This window comes from Argiope bruennichi, chromosome 4 (genome assembly GCF_947563725.1).
Source record: "Argiope bruennichi chromosome 4, qqArgBrue1.1, whole genome shotgun sequence".
NCBI lineage: Eukaryota > Metazoa > Arthropoda > Arachnida > Araneae > Araneidae > Argiope > Argiope bruennichi.
Window position 1 is genome coordinate 65605143 of NC_079154.1, and position 15320 is coordinate 65620462.

A 15320-nucleotide genomic window follows, 5' to 3' on the forward strand; every position below is an offset into this window, starting at 1 on the left:
ACATGAGTAAGTCAAGTTACATAAAAGATGCGGAAAATTTAGAAAAATTAACAAATGATCTGAATTTAAATGGATTGATATAATATACCTAAAGATTTTTTTTATATGTTGATTTTTAATTTTGGGATTAGACAATCTGGAAAATGAAAATTTTTTACATGAAATAAATGATGATTTATATGACTTATTTTAGTAGGATTAGGAAAGTAGGTAAAAAAAGTAGGAAAAAAATTATAACTTAAAATTTTTATACTTTGAAATTATAAATATTATGAAATCTTAAAAGATGATAGAATACAGGTATACATAATGGTATACAGAAATCTTAAAAGATTTCATAATATTTATAATAATCTGTAGCTATAAAAGGAAGTGCTTTTGTGTATGTTTTCTCAGATAAATCTGTCGCACTTACAGTCATTAAATTTGGTATATAGGTAATGTGATAGTGAATCAACGTTTCTAGAGCCTGAATTTTAAAATTTAATGTAGAAAGTTCTTTTATTTAATGTTTTGTGTTGTGTTGTTTTGGATTAATTTTTTTGCACATATTTGCCCGCAGTATCTTTTCTAAAAGTATATGTAGTAAAGAATTCTTCTTGCGTTCAGCCGACCACCCCGCCACCACTGAACGTAGCAGTATCGACAGGATTTGTTGTGGCCGACTTGTAGAAAAGAATTATGCGCACCGTCGAAAGTAACACACAAATTATAGTATTTAGGAAATTAGTTTTTTTTCTGATATATTTTATTGAATTTACATTTTTTTAAGATGGTTATTTTTATTGTTAAATTTAAGAATTGAATCTAAAATTTCTACATCCGACGCTCTAATTTAATTATTTCTTAAATTTTTTTTGAAATGATTGATTGTTTCTAATTTAAAACAGGACGGAACAAAATACCTTTATATTTGGACTTTTAATTATTTTTTTCTGAAGTATTCAAAGAATGATTCCTGATGAACGAATATATTCGCTGAAAAGAAGAGATAGAACTCTTTTCAGATCCGTCGGTAGAAGTTATACTGAAGTAGTTATTTGGCAAGGAGACGAACTCAAAAAGAAGATCCATGAAATAGTTTTTACATTAATTTAAATTCTAATCATATCGTTTGCAGAGCACTTTCTAATTTTATCGTTGTCCTTATCATTTTTTTTCAACCTGTTTTGAGTTCCAATTATTTTGATTTTTATCATCTGTATTTTATAAGGCATAAACGAAAAAATAAAGCATAAAATATATGTTTTTTTCTTTGTTTTGATAGCTTTATGTTATGCCACTTGGTTCCGCTAATGCTTATTATGTCACGGTCATGACTACAGTTCTGTCAGTGAATTATAATTTAAAGATTAAAAAGTGGAAAAATAATTAAAATTTCTATTTTTTAATATTTTAATAAAAGTACATATTTAAATGTTTTTATTAAATTTATTTATTTAATCGTTAGGGAAACAGTTGCTTGATGATGCTCAGTTATCTATACATAATCGAAATATTAAATATTTTAAAATTCAAGTCTCAAACACATTACAAGTTTATTGTGATGACATTTTACAAAGAAAAATGTATGCAAAGATGGGCAGAAGTAAAATAAAGAAAATCAAATAATAATTACATAAAATGCATTTAAATCATATTGAGAAATAAGGATCTATCATTTTTTTATGTAACTTCTTCGTACTGAATTACATTTATGTGCCGATAAATAAATCTTTATTGTAAGAAAAACAAATTTTAATTGCAAGTTTATAAATTTTATAAATACAGGAAAAGATGTCTAACGAGGTTCAAAATAGAAATTTAAATATATCTTATAATGAAAAAATATGGAATACAGCATGAAATATTGTCCACATAGAATAATATAACATTTCAAGTAAAGTTTAGGTGCTAAACCTTTTTATTACGTCTTATTTTCAATACCCTCTAATGGTTTCAAAGGTTTGATATACTACAGAAAATAGATTTTAAAATATGCTATGCTAAGGACTTCAGCAAAACGGATCATTTTTCATTTTTTAATACTGAAATAGAGAAAGAAAATAGAAGATGAAATATAATCATGAAAAGATTATAGCAAATAATCTGAAATTAATTGCAAAAATTAAAATTTATTAATAGAAAATCATATATAAGTTGTATAATATTTCTTTATACCATAATCTATCTATTTAGTTTTTTTTTATTAAATTATACCAATGAAAAATTCAACAGCTCAATTTCAGCTCCGTGTTTTTTCATGCATTGCATCAGAATCAATTTGTATACTCACGCAACAAATACGTTTTATGTTGTGAAACCAGGCAAAGCCACAACCGCTTGTGTAAAAGCTTTGAAAACGGCAATTCGTGAATAGCAAATGTCAAAGATGTTTTATTTTAATCTAAATTTAACATTTATTCTTTATGAGCTGTCTAGAAACTGTAGAAACCGAGATTTTATTCAAAAAAGACAAACACAGTGATGATATATCGATACATATAGCAGAAAGTGTTGTTTGGTAAATGACGTTGCTTGATACATTGATTCTCCAGTCGGACAACAGAAAATAGATCAGTCAAAAGATAAACAAAAAAACTCAATTACCGCTTCATTGGACAATACTTCTGGTAAAAAACATTGAATAGCTCACCACAGTTTAAAAACAAAATAAAGTCCGTGACATAAAAACCTTGAACTTGCTTTCTTACTGTGTCAATTTAAGTACAAATTCGTACCGTTTTCTTTAAATCTATTTTTTTTCTATTTTCCATTGTTAAGAATATTCTTTGAAAACAGGAGCATGATACTCATTTTAAAACTGTGCATTCAGACTAATATATAAAGCCACAAAATTTGTTAAGAAGTCAGTTCGAAAATATCCTTTGAGCAAGATAAATCGTTTATTTCAGATTTCCTTTAAACCTTAAACGAATCCTAAGAAAACATGCATTCGTTTTCCATCATCTGCTTGATCATTGCCGCTATTGTTATTTGTGATTCTGTTTATGGCAAACCTGAAAATGCATTAGAAGCAAAGCACCATCACCATCATCATCACGGCCACCACGACCATCACCATCATGGGCATCATGACCACCATCACCGCCATGGGGATCATCATCACCATGATCATCATGGACATCATCATCACCATAAACGTTCAGTAGAGGAAAGACATCATCACCATCATCATGGTCATCATGACCACCATCATGGGCATCATGATCACCATCATCATCATGGGCATCATCACCATGGTCATCATGACCACCATCATGGTCATCATCACCACTAAATGTACAATATAACTAATAACAGATCTTCACATATATGCATATGTACCTTGATTGATTAGAGGAATACTAATCTATTTTAATATCTGTTATGAAGAAGTGTTATGGATATATTATGCACTCTTATTGAAACGAGTATAATAAAAAATATTTTTTTAAATTCGTTTCTTCAGTGTAGTTACTTCTTTTGAGACAACTTGAATTTTAAATTTTAGAATTATTTGATGTGCAGGAGAGAGTTGTAAACAAGAAAACACCGAAATAAAAAGTGAAAATTCATAGAGATAAGTTTTGGAATAGAAGTTGTTTCGATGTTGACTCCTTCTTAAATTATTATAATTTTAATCATTTAATTTAAAATGTATTTTAAAATATCTTCTATTTAGAGAGTTAAAAACATGTAATTAGCAAAACAGCAGATTAAAATCTCTTATAAAAAGCTGCGGAATTTATTTTTATTTCAAGATGGTTGTCATTTAAATTATAACATGATAGACTTAAAATTAACAAGTAATATAAAAAAAATATAAGGTCAATTCCTACTTTCGCAATTATTGAACTCGCATTTTTCACCTTCACGTGAAAAATACTGAAATCCTTGCATTTTACCGATTGAGCTACTGCCTGTTGATTTAGATTTTCAAATTACTAAAACTCTTTTTAAATATTAAAAATTAATTAAATTTAATATTTAGTGAATTAATATTTTAAAAAACTGTATTAACATCAAATGTCATCCACAACAAGTTTAAAAAAATGTATTTGAACTTGAGTGGATGAATAAAAAGTATTTTATTAACGATTGAAAATTGAAACAAGATATATAAATATATATAAGGTGAATGTGAACTAATAGTAGGAATTGAAAAATTGACACATAATTATAAATCTAGAAATTTTCTAATCGTCATTAAATGATTTTTTACAAACAAACCTTTTAATTAAAACTAATTGTAAGAATTGTCTGATGATTTCTTTCAAACGTGAAAAGTTGATTCAGTTACATGAAGACAAAAGTGCTGAAGAAGCATTTAGAAACACAATTAAAATTTTAGTATCTGAACGATAACATTTGAGATGCTTTTTTTAACTTAGTTCCTTTAAACTAACATCTCATTTTGATGAGACAGGATTGTTATTTTGTGGTTGATTTCATAATTTTGAATTGTAATTCGATGGCTATGAACGAAAGCAGACCTGAACTTTTTCTTTCCAAGCATTTATACTACGTTAACGAGAGATAAACTATCTCTCGTAAACTATGCTAGTAAATTTAGCATGCAGTAATTATTTAAAGGAGAATAAATAGAGATAAAAAATATATAAATTAAAAAATATCTTTCAGATAGGTATTATGATCTTTCAGGGAGTTATAATAATATTTTAACCCTTTCTAACGCCGTGGGAAGTACGCTTCCCACCAAATTCCTCAATCTTTGCATGAATTTATGTAGGTTGGCATAAGTTCTGACAAATTTTTTTAGAAAGACAGAAACTTAGAAGCTTTAGTTCTTTATCTCATACTAAATGATGTGTCTTGATTTGTTACTTAATTATTAATTAACCAAATTAATTAATTCATCAAATTAAATTTATCTAATAAGCTAAATGAATCCCTTTTCTAATTTTAAGCTTAAAAATATTTTAACATAATATGACTAGAAAAAAATGGCCCTTTAAAGGGTTAAAGAAAATTAATTTTCCGTGAAAGTTTTCTCACAAGCTGTGTGAAAAAGGCATAAAAGAAAAGTAGTACTAATATATAAAATGCATGTTAGTTTCTCTAATGTATAAAAAAAGTTACAGTCAAAATGCATGTTAATATACTTGAACGTTGAGGGGATGGGATTTTTTTTTATTTTTTTTTTTATCATTTTAACTTCCAAAGTTGAGGAGAGGGGATACCATCTGAATTTGGTGACAAAATACAAATTAATACTTTGTTTACTGATTATAAATATATTTTTAAGATAATGTTACGAAGGAAAAAAAGTTGAATTCAATTTATAATTGAATAAATTATTCTGATGCAATAAAATGAATACTAAGAATATGTACGTATTGGCTGACACTTTTATTTTATTTATTGCTTATTTTAAAATACATAATTACTGTGTTTCGTAGCAAAGTCATTATGTTATTTTTTAATAAATATGTTAACATACAAGAGCTGCGTAATGTTTATTTAGTGAGCAAATCTTAGGGTGAGAATCACTGAAAGCGCTCTGATTTCGATTTTGAACCAAAATCAACTATGCATCAAATGATATGATTGTATACATTATCAGTTCTAATGCAGATTATCAGAAGATATAAAGTGATTGAAGAAATTGAGGAATTTCACGCGCTATCAATCATATGACAACGTAACCGATATTGGCATTTAACGTTCAAGTACACTTTTTTGTACTCTAGGTGCAGTGTTTTCCATCTGCAAAATAAACGATGGATTCCAAAATTGAATGCATTGATCATGGATTGGCTTTATTTTCTCTAATATTTCCTTATATGAACCTTTTACTAAACTGACAAGAGATTTTTCTTCTTTTTTCTACATTTTTATTTATGCAATATCTGCCATATTGACTGTCTAAACCAAAATATCAATAATTAGAAATTTAAGATTTTGAAAAGGTGGCACTGGAAAAAATTTTATTGTATTGAAGAACGCTCTTTATTTCACAGTCTAATTTAAAACTCGTGAGCTTCATATTCTAGTACGGAGTTATTATTGCTTCGAGCTATCTAAAAGTATCCACTGCAAAAAAATAAAAGTTTAGAAGATGTGAACTTTTTTAATAAGACATTAGTGTGAAAAATCTTATGAAACAACACTAGCCTGGTCGGTTAGATTGCTCATTCTTTTCCTTTATGTATCAAACGACAAGAGTGTTTTATTGATGGAAAAAAATCTCTTTACCATGAAAGCGCAAATAATCTATAAGAGATCACTTTATATTTTTAACAGAAGAATATTTAAAAGTCATAAAATAATAAATATAAAATTTTTATAAAATTATTTATGAATTACTTAAATTTGAATGTGAAAAAAAGCTTAAATCTAATAGATAAACAAGGAGGATGGCTTTCGCAGTTGCGTTTGCTTTCTAATTATAAATTATTTTTACTTCCAAATCGCTGTAGCTATATTACATTGCTATTGCATATATTTTTATTTTTGTTGTAAGAGACCACCAAATAAAGCAGCTTTCAGCATTGTATTAGAGTTCTTATTAGTAAACATAAATATTATTTTTATATGCACATTGGTGGCATTCTTAATAAGAAGGAAATTTTTGAAACTAGGAAAGAAAAAGCATTCTAATAATTATAATTTTTTTAATTATTCAGTTTACTATCTATTAAATGCATTTTCACATTTATATGTATGAAAAGTTACGATCAGTATATGAATGAAAGAATAATTTTGGATTAAAATGCAATATAAAACTGACTAGCCGCTTTTGGTGATTAACTATTCATCCACCATATCAACAAAAATAATTTAGTTATTTCATCAAACTTGAATGAATTACATCTTATTACAACAAAAGAAACAATTACTTCAAATTATACTTGCTCATTGACATTGTAATTGATTAGTTATAATAGTAATGTAATTGATTAGTTATTTTTGAAATATAATAAAAGTAATTAGCGAAATCCCTGCAGTTCCTAAGCTTGCAAGTTCTGAAAAAATTCGATTTTGTGATATTCAAAATGAAAGGGGGTATTGATTGGTGCCCATTCATGGTGTATCTTGGGGGTTATAAGCTGTAATACGAAATAAAAATTGATGAAATTGATGCAATATTTGAGATTGGATTTTTTTAAACACAAAATAAGCAGTGAAGTAGTGCGTTTGAGATTTCATTCGAAATAGGGGGGGGGGGCAAACCAACTTTAAGGATCTGTCTAAGAATAACAAGTTTCAATTAAAAAAAATGGAGAAACCCCTATATTTGTTGGACTGTCTCCCGTTATCACACTTTTTTCTCATATAGAATGCATAGTGAAGTAGTATTTTCGAGATTTCACACAAAAATATCTGATGGAAGTGGACGGACAAACATTAATGAATTAACTAGGAATAATTAGGAGCAGTTAATGATTTAACTGACTAATTTGAGTTTACTTATGAAATAATCATTATTTCAAGTTTTGGAGGCTAATTTCACTCTGTTCTAAATGAATTTGCCCTATAATTTGTTTAGAATGAATTGCCTATTGAATAGTACAATTACTTCTTCAAACAATATTTCTAATATTTCTGTGTAACATATTTTTTTGGTGAGAAACCTAGAATTTATTAGCTTTAAAGGAAATGAAAAATTAAACTTGAAATTTCTTCTCAATAATATTTAGCTACTATTGAAACGTTAAGAATAAAATATTTATTATGTGATACTGATGCAGATCACTATATTATATATATATATCGCTTTTTATCAAAGTAAAAACCATACCGTCGATTTTAAATGCGTTTAAAATGAAAAATTTCAAAATTTTTCATTTAATTCGAAAACAATGCTATGAAAACAATGCTAGAGATATTTACGAAGCTAATTTTCCCCTTAGAATGTAAAATTATCACCTCCTCCCACGCACTCAATGAATTCTAATCATAAAGAAATGCCTGCTTACAAATTATTCTACAAAAGCACAAAAAGTAGCTATATTGTATGAAGTTATAAAAGTGAGAATAAATTTGCTCCAATTTCAACAATCCGAGCTATTTACACAATTTCGCTTACTGCAGAAATTTGCTGCGATAAAGAAAACAAAACTCAAGCAAGCAATGATTTTTACGCTTCATTGGATAAATTTAAAAAAATAAAATTCAGTGATTGGTGGTATAATAAAAACCCTAAACAAAACCTTGACATAGAAATTCAGAACTTTTTCACTTGCAGAACGTGCCGGCGAAGAACATCGTTCTAATTTTAATCTTATTTTCATTGTTAGTAATGCATTTTTTTTATGCCAAGCAACTAATGGCACATATATCTAAATCATTCATTTAATCTGCTATATAAAGCAAAATGTTTCGGAAGATAAATCAGTTCCAAAACTGAATATTTCTCTTCTACTACCTTTGGATTTCTCTTTCATTCATACCAAGTTTACTATATTCTAAACAAAAATAGAAAGAAATCATGCATTCTGTCTCCGTTATCTTTTTGATATTCACCCTTTTCGTAGTTTGCGATTATGTCTCTGGTAGAGCCGATAAAGCTGTACAAGCAAAGCACCATCATCACCACCACCACGGTCATCATGATCACCATCATCATGGCCATCATCACCACGGACATCACCATCACCATAAACGATCGGTAGAAGTAAAACATCATCATGACCATCATGGACATCATGAGCACCACGATCACCATCACCATGGACATCACGATCATGATCATCATCATGGGCATCATCATCACGGACATCACCACCACCATAAACGCTCAGTTGACGCAAGACATCATCATCATGGGCATCATGATCATCACCACCACCATGGACACCATGACCATCATCATCATGGTCACCATCACCATGGGCATCATCATCATGGTCACCATCACCATGGGCATCATCATCATGGACATCATCACCACCATAAACGCTCAGTTGACGCAAGGCATCATCATCATGGGCATCATGATCATCACCACCACCATGGACACCATGACCCTCATCATGGTCACCACCACCATGGACATCATCATCATCATCATCATCATCATCATGGACATCACCACCACCATAAACGCTCAGTTGACGCAAGGCATCACCATCATGGGCACCATGATCATCATCATGGACACCATGATCATCATCATCACGGTCATCACCACCATGGACATCATCATGGGCATCACCATTAAAAATGTAATAGCATCTGCCACACAGCTCTATTTTGAATGTTTTTTTTCGTTATGTTAATCTGTTTTATGATTCTGATGTTTTATTAATTTGATGAATGTGTCAACTGTGTTTTGGAAATTCGGCAAGAATTAAAATAATTTTATAATACCTACTTATTTTTTGAGCTTTCAATTATTTTTTCCTCACGATGTTTTATCAATATCAAATAACTTTGTTATTATGGAAATGATTTTATAATTCATTTTCAGAATCAGGTGGAAAAAACCGTAACTTCCTTTACAATAAATACAAAAGAAATAAAGTGTAAATAAATTACAGAGAGAATTGTTGTATGCAGAAATAGAATTCATATCATCACATGAGTGAAAAATTCATACTGAAAATTAATTTAAAGATGAAATAAATTCTAGATTAAAAATTTGAAGCATTTTATCCTAAAATGGATATAAATAGTTTGAAATAAAGTGCCATTTAAATAAATGAAGTGTTTGAAATGGAGTGTTAAATTGAATAAATTTTGATTCAATTTAATAATTTTTTTTTTGCTGTGATGTATCAAAATTTTCTTTACATAAACAGAACTCTATGGCCAAAAATTCATTGAAATGATTGATATTTTTGAAACATTCGTACTGCTTCAAAGTACCTGCTGTATAAATTTTACTTATTTATTTATTTTTAAATATTTTACATTATTATCGACCATTTTCCATAGCCTTAAAGTATGCATTCTTTCTTAACTCTCCCATTATTAATTTAAAGTTTAAATTATTTGTTTTTGTTAAAGAATCTGAAGCAATACTATCATAGAGTTATATAAAGACGTAAAAGATATAAAAAAGTATGGAAAATTGTTTTATGAACAAAAATTATTTGAATATTGTTTCAGTTTTTATGGGGGTAAAACTTCATTTGTAGCAGGATAATGACACCTGCAATTGGGAGATCACGCGACTTTATCCGAGATTATATGACCATTATTTCTGTCAATAAATTTGTGAATGCTGCAAAATTTTAAATATTTTATGGTCACGTGATGCCGATGGAGTCCTTTGTTCTTTCAGTATTTGTTATGTTTCCATGTTACGTTTGAAAAATTGGCAGAACAAAAGTGTAAAAACTTTCTAAGAGATATTTACAATTAATTATTATTATTTTGTTGTTCACAATATTTTCATAAGATTTTTAAATCTTAAAGAGCCTTATAATTGAACTGATGTAAATAAAACAATAAGTGAAATAACAAAAAAAAAAATCTTTTTGTATTAAACTTTTAAGAATGAAATATTTCGTGCTTGTTAATAATCATAAAATATTTTGAAAAGTATAACAAATAAAATTGCTCTCCTACCTAAATTTTGCTTTTCACTGGAAAAACAGACACGTTGTAAAGAAAATCTGAATTAAAAGTTTCTCATTCCAACTATGCCGGAAAATTGTTATGCATGTCTCACAATACATGAAATAGTATATAAAAGCTTAAATTTACATAATAAAAATAAATAATTGTTATGCATGTCTCACAATACATGAAATAGTATATAAAAGCTTAAATTTACATAATAAAAATAAATAATTGTTATGCATGTCTCACAATACATGAAATAGTATATAAAAGCTTAAATTTACGTAATAAAAATAAATAATTGTTATGCATGTCTCACAATACATGAAATAGTATATAAAAGCTTAAATTTACATAATAAAAATAAATAATTGTTATGCATGTCTCACAATACATGAAATAGTATATAAAAGCTTAAATTTACATAATAAAAATAAATAATTGTTATGCATGTCTCACAACACATGAAATAGTATATAAAAGCTTAAATTTACGTAATAAAAATAAATAATTGTTATGCATGTCTCACAATACATGAAATAGTATATAAAAGCTTAAATTTACGTAATAAAAATAAATAGGAAAGCATTTAAATTTTTCAAAATGCCTTTAAATAGCCTATTTGTCTAAAGAAGTGAATTGTTTTAAGAGAAGAATTATGGTTTATTCCACTAATATTTTCCATCTCAATAATCCGCTTTAAAATAATTTCTTGAGAACTTAAGCCTGAATATTATTCAACATTTTTAAATTAAATTTTGATTTTTAATTAAAAAGTATTTGATGATTATTACTGATTAGTTTTTGTTCATAATTACCCAAGGAGCTTGAAATTAATATCTGGAATTTCTTGAATTATACATAAATCTTGATTTTAATCAATTTTTTCATTCATTAATTTTTTAAGATTCCAAATAATCAGATATATCCGTACAGCTTGAAAAAGTTATCAAATCTCGAAAAAATCACAATGCAAATAGTTTTTATCACAAAAAAAAGTACATAATGATTTAATTTCTAGAATTGCGCTGATTTTTTTTTCACATGAAGGCATCTATAATTAATTACTAAAAGTTTCTTCAGTTTTAAATAAAAATGTAATTAACTCTGGAATTGCTTTTAAACACTATATGAATCGATAAAAATAAGATTTAAAAATCTAGTATATTTCTTCGCAAAGTAGAAAATTGTCTGAAAAATCACGTATAGAAAAGAACTATCTGTAAAGAATATTTTAATGAAAGTTTTGACAACTCTGAGAACTAATCTTTAATCGACTCATAGTATACTTGTATAAACCGAGAAATCTTTGTACCTAGAGGAACGAAGTGATATTATTTAATAAGAATATACAATTTATGGAAAAAAATCAACCCGACCAATTCACTAAAGTTAAAAGGAAAAGCAGTAACATTATGATACAAAATAGGATTTTGTTTCCATGCAAAAGGTTATGAAATTTTTTTTGTACTCTGAATAATCTGATTTGTCTAGTTGAGGAGTTTCCATATCTAACCGCTTTCAAACGCTCATTTCGAGTATTTCTATATATTCTACTATATAAAGGCTTGTTTGTTTGGGTAGAAAAACCATTTCTACAATTTAAGTAAAAAATTAAGCTTTTCCTACGATTTATGTAAACTTTATAGAATTATAGGCAGGAGCTATTTTCTCGTTGCTCGCTGCCTTGAGACAGACTCGTTCACGTCGGTGAAGTAATTTTTATTTCTTCCCTAAGTTATGGTAAGTTTTTTTTTACCAGGAAAAAGAAAGAAAAATAACTGCTTCATTTATTATTTCTATTATTAATTCAAAAATATTTGTAAATAGTTATTTATAGGTTAAAATAAGAAAATTATTAATGATGTTTAGATGATTGTAATTTCTTTTTCCCCTTTTTAGATGATGGTAATTTTTTTTTCAATTTTTAAAAACTGCTCATTGTTACGAAAATTTGGAATTTTGTTAAATAGCTTAGTAAAATTAAAATTCCAATTTAGATTTATTTTTTATTTACTTTTAATAATCTAACCGAAAATCTCTTGGATTAATTTAATTCCTTGTGCTCCTTTTTTTTTTTTTTTTTTTTTTTTTAAAAGAGTGACCAAGTTTCTTCCAAGTGACTTTTAAAGAGTGACCAAAATCTTCTTATGGTTCCTGGAAATAGTATTCTTGTAGTATTTGGAAAAACTATCTTAAAATTTTAAATCAGTACTAATATATATTTTGAAGATGCATTTTTTTAGTTAAATTTATTCAGTTTTAACATGTACATATATGTTATTTATGGGTGAGTAGCAGAGACTAAACCTGTAATAAGTAGTTATAACATTTCATACATTTATCTTACTTTATTTTCTTAAAACGTTGTTGATTTATCGAATCTCACTTGTTTCTCTTTAATAAATTTGTTTTTTGAAATAAATATTCGATTTTAGGTTCTCTTCTTTAATGAATATTTCGCTATTCAGTGCTATTAAAATCGATTGAAAGATTTCTAAAAAATGTTTGTGCTATTTACAACATAGTGTCCTATCTACAATAGCACCAAATTATTATGGTAAAGCTTTAAATTAAATGTTTACAGTCTGATAATAATAAAATTCTGAACTTCTTGCACTATAAATTTACTGAACTTCTTAATTAGATGTCACAGCTTATTTGGGACATTTATAGCTATTTTAGTTCTTATAATAATATAAAGAACATTTTAGATATTAAAACGTTTCTCAGTAATTTTTGCATTTTAAATTACTTAACAGATTTATTTAATTGCAGATTTAAAATTTAAAAAATTCTGTTATTCGATACTCGATAAGTCTATTCCCAAGCTAGTTATTTTCCATAAAAAAGTAAAATACAAAACTAAAAATTTAAATTAAATTAAAATACAGTTTAAATTAAAACATTTTTCTCTTTTCAGATTTTATTCAGAAATATCCAAAAGCATTCAGAAAAAAAAAATCCAAAAAGCATCACAGAAAGCAATTTGTGGCTAATCTGCACATCGGTTTAGAAATAATACTGGTTCAGTGGATGGACATAGTGGAATGTGTGGTCATCTTCATCAAATTAAAATTTCTTCGTAGTATTGTCTTAATTCATTCGACCAAAATTGAGGTATTAAAGTTGAGGTATTACAATGCGTCTTGAATATAGAAGTTTCAATAATACAACATTTAATTACGAATGGAAACATTGTAATTAAACCACGGAAATGAGCAGGAAAAGTTTTTTCATAACAGCAAATAAACTTTAAAAAAATCTTAAATGTTTTCAGCAAACAATAGGTTATTTACTTTGTTGTACGAACTAGGAAGGAATGGTGGAATAAATCATTAACAGCATTAAAAATGCCATTTTTTATGTATTAAATTTCATTAACTTTTTGCACATTACAGACTGTTGAACAGAAAATCCAAATCCCAAACACAAATATAACGCTTCAGTAGGCAAGATTTTTTTAAAAAATTGCTCAATGATTTGTGCCATTTTAAAATTCTAACGCGAACCTTGACACAGAAATCAATAATTCATTGAATTGCATAACTATTAGAGAGCTTCCTTTCTACCTTAGTTCCTTTTATCCATTGTTGCTACAATTATTCGTACCCAAGCACTTTTAACCACTGGTTTTGAAACTCATAAATTCAATTTGGTATATAAAGCCATGATGTTTTCTACTTAAAGTCACTTTTGAACTATCAGTCGAAGTTTAAATATATTTTCCATTTAGATTTTTACTTTGATCAGGCTCCTTGTAATTTCTAAAAAATTATGCATTCTCTTTCCTTTATCTGTTTTATTGTTTCTTTCTTTGTCATTTGCGAATATGTCTTCGGAAATCCCGAAGAAAAGACAGAAGCTAAGCATCATCATCACCATCACGATCACCATGGTCACCACCATCATGGACATCATGATCACCACCATCATGGGCATCACCATCACCACAAACGCTCATTAGAAGCAAGACATCATCATGGGCACCATGACCATCATAATCACCATGGACACTATGATCATCACCATCATCACGGACATCATCACCATCATAAACGATCAGTAGTACCAGTAGGAGAAAGGCATCATCATGATCATCACGACCATCACCATCATGGTCATCACGATCATCACCATGGGCATCATCACCATCATCACGGACATCACCACCACCCTAAACGATCAGTAGAAGAAAGACACCATCATGGTCATCACGACCATCACCATCATGGTCATCACGACCATCACCATCATGGTCATCACGACCATCACCATCATGGTCATCACGATCATCATCATGGGCATCATCACCATCATCATGGACATCACCATGGGCATCATCATGGACATCACCACTGAAGGTATACGAATGAAAGTGGCAGGCATTCAAAGTAATGAATACATCAAATTAATCTATTTTTATGATTGAAATGTGAATTAAACATGCGAGAATTGCTTTTGTAATAAAATGAAATTAAAATATTTTTTCCACTTGAACCAATTATTTCAGCACAGATGAAATTAATCTGATTTTGTCAGTTAGATCTTGAACAGGTTATTGGTTTAATGACTGGTTATTTATTTAACGATAATATTTTTAGTTTGAAATGGTTAAGAATATAAAATTTCGCTAGTTTGAGAGTTTTCGCAAAATTTGAGAATTTTATATTAAATGAGTTTAAGGACGGTGCATTTTGAAGCAAAACCACATCATGGGCATCCAAAAGGAATTCTTCACAACAAGGATTTCATTATACTTGATTTCTAAATAATTGTTTAGTGATATTTTACTTATTAAGTATTTA

At 28.0% G+C, this 15320-nt stretch overlaps 1 protein-coding gene across 1 annotated transcript; it reads right to left on the reverse strand.

Moving 5' to 3' along the window:
- Positions 1-2972: 2972 nt before the first annotated feature.
- Positions 2973-14745, reverse strand: LOC129966341 (uncharacterized protein DDB_G0290685-like). Its single transcript, XM_056080761.1, has 4 exons — positions 14740-14745; positions 14395-14689; positions 8470-9193; positions 2973-3276 (listed from the first exon to the last, which is right to left on the reverse strand). Exons 1-4 carry the CDS (start codon positions 14743-14745, stop codon positions 2973-2975), a joined length of 1329 nt encoding a protein of 442 aa, XP_055936736.1.
- Between the last annotated feature and the right edge of the window lie 575 nt (positions 14746-15320).

Bases quoted from the DNA above. Each gene is read 5' to 3' on its own strand.
- LOC129966341 (XM_056080761.1), bottom strand. The intron at 9,194-14,394 runs GTGATGATGATG...CATTCAAAATAG, and splicing joins TGACCATGGTGATCGTGATG to AGCTGTGTGGCAGATGCTAT. The intron at 3,277-8,469 runs GTGAATATCAAA...TTGTACATTTAG, and splicing joins AATCGCAAACTACGAAAAGG to TGGTGATGATGACCATGATG.